Raw genomic sequence first — 17,244 nt, 5'->3', positions numbered from 1 at the left:
AATGTCATAACATTCTCACTGAACTGTTTGCTATGATCTTTTATCTTTTTGTCTTCATGATGGATGCTTTTTTTTGTTCACATATTGAGTAGGCAGACTACAAGCTCAAGCCACACTTTTTAGATTTGTTTTTCTTGTTGATACTTGTGGTGATTGTTGCACAAAAGTCCAATGGAATACATGGACATTTATGGCCATGATGTGAATGTGAGTTGCAAAACCAACTTTACTTATTTTCTAGGTGCAGCTCAAACACTGAAATAAAGCAAAACATTCTGTCCTTCTAGAATAATCACGACAACCAAGAACTTTTTGTAAAATGTTTTAAATTTTAAATGAGATTAGGCATCACAGCTCAAGTAAGATGTTGAGGCAGCTTTAAGTAACTTAACCGTTTTCCATGTTAGCTTAATTTCTCACCCTCAGAAGTCGCAAAGTAGTAAGGTATCTCTGGATCGAAGACCCTTTCTGATTCGGCGATTACAGGTTTTCACCACCTCGTCTTCAACCGTGTTATTACGTTCAAGTGCTCCAGCAGAGACAACTACCAGTTAGCTGATGGAAGGGAACAGCAGAGGCAACTGCATGGCACAGAGCAGAGTTCCCTCCCAGTTTCACTTCCCACTCCCACCGCCTTCTGATTCACTGCTGGAATCATGTTTATTCTCCCAACATGTTCCCATGTCGTCTTGACTGATGCATTTAATCTTTTCTAAATAAATTCTTCCGTTCCTGTTCATGAAAACCCTAAGAGTTGCTCTGCACTCCCTCTACCTTAGCGACATGGTGACAGTTGGTAGGAACAAATTTGTTTGCATTCACCTAAAAAAGCTCAATCGTTTGGATTACATGTGCTGTATATTCCTTTACGTTAGCTGTCTGTCGTACTTACAGCTTCATTTCATTGCTTTTCCAATGTTGCCTTTACGATCCTATCACCTCACTTATTGTTTTCTTTTCTCCCATCTCAACCAAGCAAAAAGAGACTTGCTCCAAAATACACGCGTACAAAAAAAACATAGGACTTGACGTAGTTTTCACATCTAGAAGGAAAAAAAAACAAAAAACCTTTTACTCTGGGCCATATTTTCTGAGAGACACTGATCCACGTCTGTCGCTCTGAGTATGCAAACACTCGAAACCGCACGTGTTACCCTCTGAAGTCCCTCGGGAAACGATGCCACGGCTGACAAATAGAGCCGACCAGCGCTTACATCGCCGTGGTGACACCTCTCTTCCTCTCGCCACAGTGACCTCGAGCAAGCAACCGGCACGTCACTTCCCAGATGGATCTGTTTACACTGAAACTGTGATTTGTTCCATCATTCAGCTGGGATTAGACCCACGCAACATAGAAGTCGAGGGCTTCAGCTCTATTAATTAATGCCCTATTAATGTCGCGTGTTTGCGACGGATGTCTATATTTAAATTCTAGTTGGAGAGAATTAAAAACATACATTTCTTTTGCAATGGTTTCAGCTTTTTCTGAAAATGAAAACATAGTATTGCTTCTATATTTAGGGTTTTTTTTGTTTGTTTTTTCTTGTTTTGTTTTTTGTTTTTTTGGTCAGACACATCCAGTTAGTGGTGTCAGTTATACCAGCAGAACTAGTCCGATAGAATCCAGACTCAAGGAGTATCAGGTTGTTAGACCTGAACATTTTTTTTTTTTTTTTTAACCGCTTACAATTGGGACACAATTTGATTCACAAAAAACCTCTCAGGTATAGGCTTAGGTTAAAGGGATGGTGAAAATCCATGGAGAGCAGAGAAAGTGAGGTGATAGGATCGTAAAGGCAAATGATTTGAACACTTTTAGACGTGGAGTATAGGATTTTAAATGGAAACAATGTTTAATTTGGCAAATTTATGTTATTTATTCCGCTGAAGCACTCTTTTTTTCGATTTTTCATCTAGGTTCAGTGCTCCGTCTGGGATTTCTCCCATTGAGCTCGATTTGTCAGGGCTGCTTTTTGCCAAACTAAGTTTACAGTTGAAAAACAAGCTGCTCATTTAGAGCAATAAGTATTATGAGTTTCTGGGGAAAAGCAGGAAAGCACTGTGTGCTTCTGGCTGCTCAGTACTCAGTAGATTTTATCTGCTTCCAGAAATGTCACTTGTAATTATTCTGAGTCTCATGTTCTGGCCACTTTCTACTGTTGCAGAAGTTGATGTTTTTAGAGCAGTTTTAAAAAATAAAAAAAAAATCATCTTAGGAGACTTACGCAGTTTGAATAGCCATGAGATGGCTCACTTCTCCCAGCCGTCACCATCAGTAAAGCAATATTGCACAAGCTGTATATTTGTTTTTATTTTTATGTGTGCATCAAAGCATTCCTTCTGTTTATTATTATTATTAGAGATTTTATTTAGTGGATGCTTTTCTGCAGAAATCTAAGCACGCTGATTTAATTCTTCCCAAAAGGTGATTTATTGAATCCGTTTTCTTCTTCCAGCCACCATCATTTTGAATGAGCTGAACTGGACAGACGAGTTGGAGGATGTTTTCCGACAAAACAAAGAGGATGATCCTTCACTGCTCTGGCAGGTTTTTGGCTCCGCCACTGGACTGGCTCGGTATTACCCAGGTAATCTTGACATGAGCAGGCTTTCATTAACAATGGGCTGCTTCTAATATACAAGACGAGAAAAAATATTTTGATATCTTGAGAAATCTGAATCAGCTAAACTTTGCTTCAAAATTACAAAACGCCGAACTAAGCTTGAAATGGGCAGTTTTGAACTCAATCGACGAGTAAATGAAAGACATTTTGGTTAACGCAGTTGGTCAGTTTGAAACCTTAAAATCTAGAATTTTTACTGGCAATCCCCACAATGTCTTGCAGCAAACAAAAATTACATACAACTTACCAGAAAAGGGAACGAGACCGAGTTGTAAAGTGCGGGTTTTTGACCTTCTTAAAAACTTTTTGTGCTCTCGCTTACGTTTCAACTATACACAGTTTGTGTTTGGCACACGGAGATCCATTTTGGGCATGGATGGTTCCCGTCTTTGAGAGCCAGAGTCCCGCATGTTTTAAACGCTGAGCACACCTGATGTGAATAAATGTGTCATTAGCAGGCTGCTGCTGCTGCTGCAGGAGTTTGTGACGGCCGGAGGAGATAATTCTAACATTTGAGTCAGAACACGAGACTTGCCTCATCTTGCTTCAAAAATGGCTTAAGCTTGATGCAAATATATTCTTGTGTCTCTCTGATACGAGACGTTTGTCTGTCCAATGCAAAAAAACAAACAAAAAAACCCCCCAGAAAAAACATGGAAGAAAATGTGCCTGTTTCAAAAGAGCGTAAAATAATACTGCATATTGTGTGTATTTATGTTTAGTTTAGTTTATGCATGTTGACAAATGCAGTTTCTTCGGTTGGGTCTGGGGATGTAAACACACACATTGTTCTGCCTGCATGCATGCAGCTTCCCCCTGGAACGACCAGAGAAGCTCACCTGACAAGATCGACCTGTATGACGTACGCAGGCGACCTTGGTGAGTTGGTTGAGTCTCATGTCAATATGTTCAAACGTTAGTTAGTGAAGAGAATAGGTGGCTTGAAAATTCAGCAACCGTATTTTATTTTTTTTTTTCTGGTAGTGTCCATCGTAGCGATGGGTTTTGACGCAGCTTTACGTCTCTGAGAATAAGCATTTCAATGTTTTCTGTGCGTACGTGAGCTCCATATGTACAATCCGCCTGTGTGTTTCTGGTATTACTCACCAGGTACATTCAGGGGGCGGCGTCACCCAAGGACATGCTGATCCTAGTGGATGCGTGAGTGACATCCTTATGATTCATACATTACAGTCAGATTGGATTTGCTTTTGCACGCCAGGAGGCCCTGATGCTAACTCCGTGACTGGCCTCATCCCGCTGGGCGCTGCCGGGCTGCGCTCATGTGTGACACTGACTAACAAAAAGCGGTCAGTGCACTGGCCAACCTTATTACTCGCGGTCCAGTGGTTTCCCTGCAATGATTTAAGACTGGAAAACTTTGAGTTCAGAATAACTGCGAGGTCCATAAGGGACTCCTGGAGCGATACCAGACGTGACAATAGTTCTCTCGCGTCAAGGGAGTCCGGCACAAACTCCGTCATGTTCAAGGAAGACACACTTTCAAGAATTAACTTTGAAAGAGTGAAAATGTAAAGATTGAATGTCTGACATATTATGATTATTATGTTTGCATGTTGACATCATTATCCATCATTTAGGACTTTTTTTAAAACACTGATTGAGAATTCAACTTTAAATTGTCTTTATAATGAAATAAATTGGGAATATTAATTCTCTGTAGGAAATCAGGGGTGCCTAACTCTTTTTGCTGAGTTAATTTCACTGCAGCCTCAGTTTAGTTAAGCTAAACCAAATGCCCGTGCTGTCTGCTGCGGGAAGACAAGCATGTATGAGGAGCATCCATCCATTATCTTCCACTTAGTTTGAGGTTGGGTCGCTTAGACAGCAGCTGAAGCAGTGGTCCAGGCTTCCCTCTCTTCAGGCAGTTCTCCAGAGAGAAAGCGTTTCCAGGCCAACAGAGAAATAGAGTCCCTCCAGTGTGTCCTGGGTTCCTCCAGGTCTTTTCCTGGGGGGGACGTGGCCAGACGCCTCACCAGGAAGACACCCAGAAGGCATCCTGACCTGATACCCAAGTCACCTCTCCTGCTCTCATTGCCTGAAAGCCTGAGCTCTGCATTTGCTATACAGAAATTGGCTCTTTTACAACTTTTTTTTTTTTTGTACCAAGAAAAGTCATAGCAATCTAAAAGTTATACATTCCAACACTTGTATCAAATCTTTGCAATGACTGTCAACGCTTTTGGGTTACTTGTTGATTTAGTCATATTTGCCTAGAATGAAGCTACAGCCTAACACTGTGTTTCAGTCATTGACTGTGATGTTTGAGTTATTCTAAAACCCATTTTCGGTGCTTCAGGAGTGGAAGCGTATCAGGCCTCACCCTGAAACTGATCAAAACCTCAGTCAGCTGGATGCTGGAGACCCTCTCCGATGACGACTTCGTGAACGTGGTGTCTGTGAGTATTCGCTTTTGTTCTACAGGTGCTGGAGTCCAGATTGAAAATGATTGCTTAAGCAGCTTTATTCAAACCCACTGATTTAGTGGATAAATTAAATTTCAGTCGAGCTCTGTTTAAATATGCTGACGGTTCTACAGGTGTGGCATAAACCAGGGTTGGGTGTGACTTTCCAAAAATATGGGCATCAGGTTAATTCATTACCTAATAAGAGGGGAATTAATTGTTTCATTGTTTTGCATGTTTTCATTGGATAATTTTTTTTTTCCTTTAATTAAACCAGGTCATCTACGATTATTAAAATGCTTAACTGTGCTGGAAATGAAAAAAAAAACAAAAAAACAGAAGAACCTTGGAGAGGTAAAGCACATTTCCATAAACTCTAAATTTTATCAGAGAAATGCTAATAGAGCAAGGACACCCAAGTATGTTTGAAAGCGAATTCTCAAGTTCAAGCCACGAAGATGCAACATGAAACCTTCGACAAATTAATCTTCGCTTTCTTCTGCCACGTTCCTAACTCTGCGGGATGGAATAGAAAACGTCTTCCATGCCAAATTGAGATTCGATAGAAATCTCGAGCACCAAAGGTTTCCTGGCATTAGGGCATTGGCCTTCATCCATCACAATTTGCAGCTCCAGTGACTGCCAGTTTAAAGCATTTCTGCAACTTTCACAAAGAAAAATAACGGTTCAGAGGGCGAGTGTTCCCCCCCCCCCAGTTCAGGACGTTTGCGGGGCGTTGCCAAGACGAATTGGAGGCAGTCGTACTGAATGGGATTACTACTGAAATCCACAGTGTCCAAAACATGGGCTCCCATTACTGTTGCTAATGTGCTAAGTGTATTGCTCTGGTGTAACACTGTGTGTGTTGCTTTTGTTTCTAAGAGCTTTTCCACACGAGTATAAACGCTTTTCATAAAGTAATTCATTTAGTAGCGAACATACAGGTGGTTTGAGGTTCATTTTTTTGTATTTTTAATTATTGATAAACTGATATAATCGTCTCCTTTCTAAAACTATTTACAAACTGACCTATCATTCCCTTTCTTGCTTAAACGTTCACTACCTATGAAGACGATGACTTATTGTACATCAGCAACCATAAGAGGATATTTTTTTGAGCTGAAGATGTTCCATTAGAGTGTAGTTATTTTCTTGGTCACGTGTCAAACGCTTATCTTCTGTGCTTGTGTGAAAGCGTGCAGCTTCTCAGCTTAATGCATCCCTCCAATTTCTTGGCTCAGAATGCGTTGTGCACTTGTGGGTCTGACTTTCCTCTGTCCAGCGTCTCCTTTATCCTGATTGCTTCTCTACTTTGTCCTCCCTGCAGTCGCTCTTCATGACTGGGAACATAAATTAGTTTGCTTTCCAAATTAGCCATGAATAACATTTTTGTTTCAACTTCCCCTATTAAATGCACTGGTGTGCGTTTGTTTTGGGCAGGTGTGGAGGTTCAGTAGAACGGTTTATGACATAACGTTTTATAGACTTTGGTTTGCTCTGATTTCTGTTTCTGTGACTCGGCGTACCCCCACACTGGGTCGTACTACGCAACCAATCAATTAAAGTTAATAAGACAAACCCTATTTTTTTTTATCTTGTTCTGCAATATCAATTATAGATCCCAATTCAGGCAGCCTGTACAGTAAAATAATTTTACTTGCCATCTAATGTCATCAGAAGGCAAGATCTACAAATAATCAAGCTTACTACTACTGGAAGGAAATATGATGCCTTGACCAGTTAATATTCTTGGAAGCTTTTCCACTTTGACACATTCTAACTGCAAAGATGTACGATTAAAAATGATTTATTTTAATGGGGTTTTATGTGAGGAGGGGGAGGAAAGAGATGGAATGTTTTTTAATATTTCTCTTAATAAAAGTCTAAAAATATATTCTATTCCGATTCCCTGAGTCAATATTTCCATCCTATGTGCAGAAATACTCACTGGTGGATGTTATTGATGCCATAATTCGTTATGCTATGTTTGGACCATGACGCTGATGATTGGGAGCTGTGTTCAAAAGAGCCCCAAAGCAGATGCTGAGTACTAATGAGCCATGCTTGGCCCTGCCCTTTTATAGATGCTGTGTGTGTGTGTGTGTTTGTGTGTAGACTGATTCACTTCCATCTGTTCCTCCACGTGAGCTATTCACCAGGATCTACCTGAAGTTACTTTGTGTGGTTGTGACTTGACAAATAATCTTTCCGGACTTAAGCTCTCTCTTTTTTTTTTTTTTTCACCTCCATACGCCACTGTTTTCTCATCCCCTCCATCTCTCCTACGTTTCCATCCTTGTGTTAATTTAGCTTCCTTCGGTGTGTGAAAGTTTGATTGCGTTCGACCTTATCGCCTTTCCGTTTGCACGTGACAATTTGCGTTGATCTCTCCAACACAGTTGTCTACAGTTGCATTTTATTTTTAAATGTCACCCAACTCTTCTACTTCATAGTGTAGCGTACGTGTTTTAAGGACCACTGCAACAGTTTGCAAAGAAAGAAACACATATTTATTAGGAAATATGTGCGAGTGCCTTCCCCGTTCCTCCCGTCAACCCTCCTTCCCTTATCCCCCCAGTTCAACAAAACCGCTCGGCCCGCAGCATGCTTTCAGAACCTGGTGCAGGCCAACGTGAGGAACAAAAGGGTCCTGAAGGAGGCAGTGCAGAGACTCAAAGCCGAGGGCATCACCAACTACACAAGTGGCTTTGAACTGGCGTTTGAACAGCTCGCACAGGTAAAGAGTGTATGGACTGCATTTAAATGCCAGATTGAGGTAATGGTGACAATTCTCGTTTCTTTTTTTATTTTATGTAGCCCATATTAACCAGAAGAAACTGGTGACATTCTGTGAATCTGAAAAGTCTGCACACCTTTGTTAAAATGCCAGTTTTTTGTTTTTTTTTTTTATAAAATGAAACCAGGATAAATCGGCTCAGAACTTTTTTTTTTCCACCCTCAGTGTGACCTCTAACCAGTTCAACTCTATTGAAAAACAAATGGAAAATAATAAAATGTCATAATTATGTGGCTTTGCACTCCCCTACATAGATGGTCAACTTAATTCTTCAAGGGTAAGTGTCCCATGCCTCTTATGCTGAGTGAATGGCTCACTTAACCTCCTCCGGATGTCTTTGACTCCTGTAGAGGCCTGCTAATGACCCATTCATTTGATTCAGGTCGGTGGACCTGCTGCGGAATCTGCTGGATTTTCTTTAAAGGCGGGAGAAAAAAAAAAAAAAAAAAAACACCAGACAAATACTATTCAAACAACTTTGAGTTAATAAGAAGCAGTTTAAATGATAGCAGTTGTGTGCTGACTGTGCAACTTGAGTTTAAATGTAATTATAAATACAGTAACATCCCCTTATGTGTATGTTTTTTTTTTTTTTTTTTTCTTTCCCCTTAAATACTCCATTTATTTATTTTTTTGGTTGAGTCTGATTGGTTGTTTTTCACACTGACGCTAAAAATGTCAGTATTGACCTTGCTCTCTATTTTTGCATCACATTTTACTAGGGGTGTGTAGAGCAATTATACTTTTTGTATATGTAAATCTTTGTAATATGTAAGAGCTCATATCCACTCAACTTCAAGAATTGTCTGCAAAAAGTTGGATAATCACCCACGGCTCTTAAATATTCTCCGAGAGTGAGCATCTGCCACCCTCCGCTGGTTCTTTCAGATATTGCACTCAAAATGCACTATTTGTTTCTTTTCACAACCGTTAATCCAGCAGCTTTTCTTGAAATTAAAAGCCCTTGCTTCTGTGTAAACCAGACCAATGTGTCGAGGGCCGACTGCAACAAGATTATAATGCTGTTCACTGATGGAGGAGAGGAGAGGGCTGAGGAAATCTTTAAAAAATACAACCCAAAGCAAGAGGTAGGACTTCACGTTCAGCTTCAACATGGTTGTTCATATTTGTTGCTCTTACTGTATTTTTTTTTTTGTTTGTTTGTTTCATCTTATTGCACTTACTGTCCTTCACAGGTGCGCATCTTTACTTTCTCCGTAGGCCAACACAGCTACGACAAAGGCCCGATACAGTGGATGGCCTGCAATAATAAAGGTACGAAACATAGTTGGATTTGTAGCTATCAGGTGAACGCCCTCATTTAATAACAAACGTGAAAATCCGTAGCGGTTTGTGCTGTAATGCAGCTCTGGAAAAGCTTAAGAGACCACTTATAATTATCAGTTTCTCTGATTTTTACTTTTTATCGGTGTACGTTTGAGTAACGTTAACATTGTTCTCTTACTCTATGAACTACTGATTCATGTCTACTCCAATAATCCAAGCAAAAATGTAGCATTTGTTTGCAGAAAATGAGAAATGGTCAAAATAATTAAGCAAAAAAATATATAAAAATTCAAGTTTATATTAGTTTAGAAAAAACAATACGAGTGTTTTAACTCAGGAAGACTTCAGAAATCAATATCTGGTGGAATAACCATGAGGTTTTAAATGGGGTTTGGCTCAGTGGTCTTTTAATGTTTCCAGAGCTGTTAAATTATACACCACCTAATAAAAAAGGTGCTTTTCCACATAATCATTCTTTTGTTTCATGCCAAACTCAGCTGGACTGTTTGTCTCATCGGAACAAATCGTCACAGTATAAATGAAGTCAATATTCGCGTTTGTAGTAACGGGGGTGTGGGGGAACAAAGCTTTGGCTGCCATGGCAGGTAAGCAGCTGGTTGCCACAAACGGATTATCTAATGGTTGTCAGGGAGATTTTATTCTGAAAGTGATCTGTGGGTTTTGAGGTTTTTTTCTTTTACCTTCCCTGCCAGCCTGATCAATGTGTGTTATATCGCGACATAACAACAACTGGTCGTTGTTTAGCCTAATGGCTAAGCGAAATGGGCCACGTATCCAGGGAACACTGTAATAATTAGGTGTCAAAACCTTTTAACAACTAAAATAATAATAATAATAATAATAATAATAAAGGATGAATTAATAACTGCCTCTGTTGCATTTCCTTTAATGGGGAAGTTCAGTGTTCCATCTCTGGGGCACACTCTGTCAGGGCTGTATGGTTACTATCGTGTGTGTGTGTGTGTGTGTGTGTGTGTGTGTGTGTGTGTGTGGATGAATGACTAAATGTAGTGTAAAGCGCTTTGAAGTCCTATGGTCTTGATGAAGCGCTATACAAGTACAAGCCATTTACTTGTAATGGCTTGCACATTAATGCCAAAAAAAACACTATTGTTAATGTTTTTATCAATTTGAAACGATGTGCAGAAATGTTTATAATGTGTGTTTGCTGCACTGAATATTTTGAATTTTTATTTTTTTTTTATTTTTGCCAAGTCTACCAATACATTTTAAAGATGGTGCAGAACTGAGGGATAAGTTGATTTCTGTAGTAGGAATAAAAGAAAAAATCAATATTCTAAAAGATCTTGTCTAATAAATCTATTTCTCTCCCTCAGGGTATTACTATGAGATTCCATCTATTGGGGCCATTCGCCTGAACACTCAGGTAAACAGTCATAAAAACATATTTCAGTAATTGTACTTGGGTTCTCCTTACTTCTCAAAACTCTGGCTCTAACAATTTGCTGTGTATGTTGCCCCCTTGTGGTAGAACTTTCAACATGCATGTTGCAAAAATAAGTTTCTGCTCATCTTGGCAGGAGTACTTGGACGTTTTGGGTCGGCCAATGGTCAGAGCTGACAGCGGGCCCAAGAGAGTCCGAAAGCCCAAGCAAGTCCAGTGGACAAATGTCTACCTGGATGCACTGGTATGTTCTGCTGGGGAGAGGTGACACCATCACATTCACCAGGGTGAAAGATTTATGCTGTTTACTGTGTAAACCCGGAATAATTTCTTTCACGTCTTGTAAAGAAATTTGAAGTCTTGTTTAGTCATTTGCTGTCACTATATCTTGTTTTTGCGTAATGACGGATGAACCGTATTCCCTAGTGTTGCCTTTTTTTTTTTTTTTTTGTTGTTTACGTTTTTTTCAAGTTTTTCTGCCAGGCGACCTCAGATAAGAAACCAGACTGATAAGAGAAGTTTGGATTTGATCGGAGACTGTCCGTTTGGGAAACTGCATCGACTTTCTCGGCACCAAAAATTTCTTTTTTTTTAAAAAAAAAAAGAAAAGTAGTTATTTAATCATTTTTCTGACAAAAATTGCAAGTTGTTTGCTGCAAATTGTTATGACATCAATTCAAAATGGTTTTGTATTAATTAGAAATGGTAATTGCTACAACTGCAAACTTAAAATGTATTGAAGCAAATTGCACATGCTCTGTGTGTGATGGACTTTTGCATTCAGTTTCCTTCACTCTGAGACCACATCAGTGTAGCTGAAGTTTATCTGAGCGCATCAGTAAATAAACTATCATCGTCATCAAAGGACCAAACTATGGAGAAGTTAAAATCAGTTTGGTCACGAAGCAATTTTCCAAGTGTTGAACATCTTCACAGAGAATAATGCATCAAAAAAAAAAAAAAAGTCTGATTTGCAGTTTTCTACTATCCACGTAGAGTTTACATGGAGGCCGCAGAAGACTTGAAACAGACGTTCATTTTATGTCAGAAAAAACAGATGTAAGGTACAGTACAGTAAAATTATTTAGGTTAGGTCGAAGGATAATTATTTGTTAGAATTGTCCAGTCAAAATTCCACCCATAAATCCAACTGACCAATTAGAGGCAAGGTATGGATTGTCGCAGATGTTTTCTGACTAAAATTAACCTAATTTGCAACACTTGTCGAGTTCAGATCCCAAAGAACTTTTGCTGCTATTGCATCGAAAGAAGGTTCGACAAAAATCCCGTCGCAATTTAAATAGATTAGGTAGATTTAAAATTGTTAAGTCATAGTATCATTTTCAGTCCATGCATTTGTGGTTGTAATCCGACTATGTATCGCAGTTTAGGACAGTTGAATACATATGCAAGCCCCTGTAAAGGGCATAACTCTACATGTGTGTGTTACGTTCTGTCTTTCAGGAGCTGGGTCTCGTAATCACCGGAACACTGCCCGTCTTCAACAAGACTGACACAGGCTCAAAGGTATCCACCAAATATACAAATCCCCCCAACACCCCCCAACATTTTTGTTTCTGCATAGGGCTGTAAGTATTAATAATTGATAACAATATCTCGTTCTGGCATCTTCACCAGCACGTTCCGTCTGCTTTTGACTGTCTCGCACTTTGATTTCATAGATTAAAAGGACTGTGGCTTTCAGAGACGCAATAATATGCTAAACGTTAAACCCTCGACATGAATACTCGCTTTCATCTTTGATCTTTTTTATCTTCTTGTGGCTTTGGCTTGTTTCCTCTGTTGATGCAAAGCTCTCCACAAGAAGAGAATGTAGGAAGTCGCCCAGCAGAATTCAAAAATAGATCAATCATGCAGATCAGAGTGAGAAATGAATCCGGTAGCTTAAATGCTTCAAGATGAGTCTGCATGTCTACCTCGAAGGACTCTGAGCCTCTACCTCCAGCGCGACCGAAAGCAAGTCTGGAAATGCCTCGTCAGTGACTCACTGCAGCACATGAAGCTTTTGGGAATGAAACTGTCCAGATTCCTATTGCAACCATTTCCTTAAAATCCTTCACAATCCACAGAGGGAATTGACTCATCCAGGAAAAGCAACAGGACTCATAAGAAGGCCTTACAGTTCCTCTTTCTGCAGCTGACATCCTCTCTGGGGTTTTTTTTTTTTTTTTTTTTTTTTTTTTCCAAAGGCAAAAAACCCGCTCTTCCTGGGGGTTATGGCTATTGATGTCTCCTTAGAAGATATCAAGAGACTCACGCCTCGGTTCACAGTAAGCGCTCATAAGTCATGTTATTGCAGACGTACTTGTTCTGTTCATTTTAGTCTTTATGCAGAGATCTTCCCCCACTAATTCTCGTTTTGTTTTATTTTATTTAGTTTGGTCCAAATGGCTACTACTTTGCTATTGATCCAAATGGGTATGTGTTGCTCCACCCTAATCTTCAACCGCTGGTAAGCAAAATCTCACAACTGTTTGAAAAATAATTACTGTTCTGAAAAAAAAAAAAAGAAACAGCTTGACAAAACTGTGTAAATGTCAGTTGGCCATTAAAGCAGACAGCGATTAATTTGTAATCTCCTCACTTAGAGTAAGACGTTTCTGTGCGTTTCTGTTTGAAACCTCTGCCGTCTGAATCCCTTTTGATGATGCCATTGCGATAAATCGTCTGGGTGCAAATCCTTGAATGCTGAAGACCTCGAGAAAAAAAATTAACGTTTTCACCGTTTCACACTGCATTTGTAGGAGGTTTAAAGAAAAACCCTCCCAAGGTTCTGCTGGTTCGTAGCTCACACTAATGCGAACAGAATGCACGTCGTATCTATTGTTTCAGTCTGTTTTTCTAATAGTTGTCATGATTAAAGGCTCCGTGTGTTCCCTGGCCTTTCCGTTGCTCTTCGTTTATTAATATGTTCTCTATGAAATCTGAGGCCTTCGCAGAGCAGCTGTATTTATACAAAGACTGACTCACACTCCGACGGATCGTTTACTAAATAGGTGGCTACTGAAAGCAATTGATAACACTTATTTTTATTTAGATAGATCAGAGTAAGAGGGGGCCGTATACAAATGTGTCCCATTTTGACCAATTTATTTTTATTCATAAATCACAGTGAAAGGCGATGCAGTTTGTGATTATCACGTGACAAAATGTGAAAACAGGGGTATTAATACTTTTGCAAGAAATTGAAGGTGTTGCAAGGGAAACCGTCATTTGCTTGCAGGATTATATTTATTTGCTTGGCAAAATGTTCCACCGTGACATTTGAGAAATATGCTTTTTGTAAACACGCCATCAGGTAAATTCGTTGCAGATACATGACTTGGATCTTCTTCTTGATTATTTCCCTCTTTAGGGCTGCAAAGCATCAAAACCCGCTTTTGGAAGCAGATTAGTAACTGATGTTTTCAGGGATATTTTTTTTTTCCCCCTCTTTGTTTTCACACCTGACAAACTGTCTGAAGTAATTGCATACATTTTCTCACAGACTGCTAAGTTTGATGAACCTGTAACACTCGACTTTCTGGACGCAGAGTTGGAGAACGACATCAAAGTGGAGGTCTGACGCACAGATTTGTTTTCTAATTCGATTGCACAAACTGGAACCATATGGTGGCGTGGTGATGTGATTTATATATTTGGTGTTGCGTTTCTTTTTGTTGTTGTTTTTTGTACACAGATAAGAAATAAAATGATTGATGGGAAAACGGGAAACTACACAATATCTACACTGGTGAAATCTCAAGATGAGGTAATTTGTTGATTTTTTTGAGTTCATATCCATTTTTATTTGGAATCTTCTTGAACTGACAGTAATATCCTTATTTAAGCGCTACATTGACGAAGGCGAGAGGACCTACACCTTCGCTCCTGTGAAGGGAACAGACTACAGGTAAAACTTTTTAAAAAAAAAGCTGCATCCACACTCTTTACTCCAGCATGACACTTGATTAAGTAGATCAATCGAAATGTTTCATTATAAAACATCACCAAGCTTTAACAGTCATTTCTACGATGAAGAAAAGGAGAGTTTCTTAAATACGTTTTGTAGTAATTCCGCTATTTTAAGGGTGGAAGTAACAACTTTTAACCACTATATTAAAAATAAAATGTTTTTGGCGTCTGTTCTGTTACCGGACAACCGCTATTATGTTTCTCCGTTAGAATATAATCGAAACGTTTTTTTAATTTTATTTGTTTTATTTCAGTAATTCAAATCTCTACGTCAGGAGAGCCAATCGCGACTGTTCAGCAGAGGAGTTCTGTTAATTGCGTATTGGCTTAAAAATCTACAGAACCTATCGTGGGATATTACTCATACAGATCTTAATTATCCATATTACATAAGTGTATATGATCAGAAACATTATCTGAAATTCGGTGAGTTCTGCTGCTTGTTTTTGGATTTGGAAAACATGGCTAGAGATGGCGAAATGCTTGTGTGCTTTAATGAGCGTGCATGCGAAAGCAGGCACAGCGCATGCTGTTAGCAAACGATGCCCTAGTTACAGGGTGAGAGAATTGGATAGCTTGCTGAAAACGAGTAACAGTGGTGCCTTTCTCCCGTTTTCGCTTTGTCCCAGCCTGGCCCTGGTCCTGCCAAACTACAGCATGCACTACATCCGTGCAACCATAGGCGACACGATCACCCAGGCAAAATGTAAGTTGACGTTCACGTCACAGCTTGAAACCCTGCCTCTTGTATTGTTACACTTATGTTTACAGAGGTTAGATAAACGGTACTTGGTGGGAGTTAAGTGCTGTCATGGATTCTGTCCATCAATAAATGAGCTTTGGAAAAAAAAAAAACATGACTGCCCTATACATACACCTACACCACGCTGTAACAGTTGTTACTAGTATTTCTGAAACAAAACATGCCCTCATCTGTGATGGAGTTGGAAGTTGTTGTATTTTTTTTCTTTTATCTGGAAGCAACAGGGCAGAGATCTCTCCTGTCCCCTTCTACACATAACGCAGTTCCTACGACGTCTGGAAAAGTATGGAATTTGGCTCGAGTATTTTCCAGGGGCCTCATGTCCTAAGAGTTGCTTGGATTCCTTCCCGAAGCCTTGTGTACACTAAAATTCAGAAAACTGCATGCACATAAACAAATCCAGCTGTATAGCATGTGATACTTCTTCATGCACCTATAAGCACAGCTCCTTTGTATATCCTAATCAACAGGATTGGACACAAATGAGGGGGGATCCTCCTGGAAAAAATCCCTATTAGTGTTTGCAAATAGAAATGGTGTAAATATGTACTTCACCTCTGATTGTCAAGTCTGAATCATCAAAAAACGATGTCTAGATGTGTGGAAAAAAAAGACTTTATCACTTCTACGTGAGCGAGAGGAGTGGAAAAACTCAAAAACGGTACATATTTGTCCTTGCACACCCTTTTTTCTTTGTTTTTTAATCCTAGTATTTTTTATTTTCAAACTGAAATATAAAAAAAAAATGGAAACTGTAATGTGGTTCAAAATGTATTAATCTTTTTTAATACTTTTTCCTTTCTTTGGAATTTCATAGTTAAGGAGGATCACAAATATCCGACGAGATAACATCTAAACAGAGAGTGATCCCACTTCTGTTCGTGTTGCAGAGAACAGACAGGTTTTGTCTCAACTGAGACAACTTCCTGAAAAAGGCTTACTGAGCCCGTAGCTTCCGGTTTCATGGCACCATCTGATGCACATCTTTGGAACTGATTTGAATTAATCCGCCAAGTAGAAACCCATCCCGCACCATGCCAGCTTGTAGTCTTTGCCTAACATGTTGTTCATTAGAATAAACAAAACGGCGCATTGAACAAAGTCACCTGACATCGCACAGGTGAAGATGCTTGCTATTAAAACGGCAGCGTCTAAAACATGCGCATCATTTTCAAAAATCTTCAGTCGTAATTGCGTAAATTATAAGAAAACCATTCTTTTCTGTAGCACTTATATGCCTCTTTAATAGCAGCTCATGGATTAGTCTTTGCCATGTATGATTGTTTACAAATCAGCAGTTTCCCAGCATCCCCTCCCTAACAGCTGTGAATGAATGGGACGACAGACGTTTCCTCAGTTCTTTTCTTTGGAAGTGGAGGTTCATTAGAAAATAATTATGTTATGGTCAGTCTTTTTGACTAAAATAATGTGCATAGTTTTGATTTTTATGTGCAACTTCTCTTAAAGGTCCATCTTTCTGTGTAGAAAAGCTTAAAGTATTACTCAATGTTTTGATTTCTTCCATGTGGCGTGTATTTCTGTATTTTTGGATTAAGCTGCAACTGGCCTTTGTTGAGCTCTATTTTGTTTTTCTTTTCTTTTTTTTGGATCATTAAATTTTGCATCCACGATCTTACATTTCAATTTGCATGCATTTCTCAAACCTTGCAATGTTTCCAGCTGTTTTGGAAAAAAATTAACTTTAGGTGCCCAGTGTGTGCTCCAAAAAAAAAATAAAAATAAAAAAATCAGTTGGCAGATGCTTCGAGCTCACTTGAAGCTGCTCCATCTACCGCAAAACATTTCATCATGTTTTGTTTCTGCCAGCTTTATTAAATAAAGTTGCAACCAGGCTGAAAGACTTGGAAGGCCTTTAAAGAACTTCAAACATCTGAGATTCACTTTTCCATTATTAAAGTGCAACCTGGAAAATGAGTGTAAAAACA

The 17,244-nt window shown here is 39.2% G+C and overlaps 1 protein-coding gene across 6 annotated transcripts in view; it reads left to right on the top strand.

The window, feature by feature from the left end:
* Positions 1–17,244, top strand: part of cacna2d1a (calcium channel, voltage-dependent, alpha 2/delta subunit 1a) — an 88,723-nt gene that overhangs the window by 45,960 nt on the left and 25,519 nt on the right. For all 6 annotated transcript variants that reach the window (XM_015028160.1, XM_015028161.1, XM_015028159.1 and 3 more), the window contains 16 exons: positions 2,457–2,588; positions 3,434–3,503; positions 3,735–3,785; positions 4,945–5,044; positions 7,629–7,787; positions 8,831–8,935; positions 9,044–9,122; positions 10,493–10,542; positions 10,697–10,804; positions 12,025–12,087; positions 12,768–12,851; positions 12,959–13,033; positions 14,069–14,140; positions 14,261–14,332; positions 14,412–14,473; positions 15,165–15,241. In XM_015028160.1, the coding sequence (XP_014883646.1) occupies positions 2,457–2,588; positions 3,434–3,503; positions 3,735–3,785; positions 4,945–5,044; positions 7,629–7,787; positions 8,831–8,935; positions 9,044–9,122; positions 10,493–10,542; positions 10,697–10,804; positions 12,025–12,087; positions 12,768–12,851; positions 12,959–13,033; positions 14,069–14,140; positions 14,261–14,332; positions 14,412–14,473; positions 15,165–15,241 (1,359 nt within the window). The remainder of the gene's footprint in view (positions 1–2,456; positions 2,589–3,433; positions 3,504–3,734; positions 3,786–4,944; positions 5,045–7,628; positions 7,788–8,830; positions 8,936–9,043; positions 9,123–10,492; positions 10,543–10,696; positions 10,805–12,024; positions 12,088–12,767; positions 12,852–12,958; positions 13,034–14,068; positions 14,141–14,260; positions 14,333–14,411; positions 14,474–15,164; positions 15,242–17,244) is intronic.

The sequence above is a fragment of the Poecilia latipinna genome, unplaced genomic scaffold, assembly GCF_001443285.1.
Source record: "Poecilia latipinna isolate Pla-1442-1.1 unplaced genomic scaffold, P_latipinna-1.0 Scaffold115, whole genome shotgun sequence".
Classification (NCBI taxonomy): domain Eukaryota; kingdom Metazoa; phylum Chordata; class Actinopteri; order Cyprinodontiformes; family Poeciliidae; genus Poecilia; species Poecilia latipinna.
This window is presented reverse-complemented; position numbering and strand designations above follow the sequence as displayed.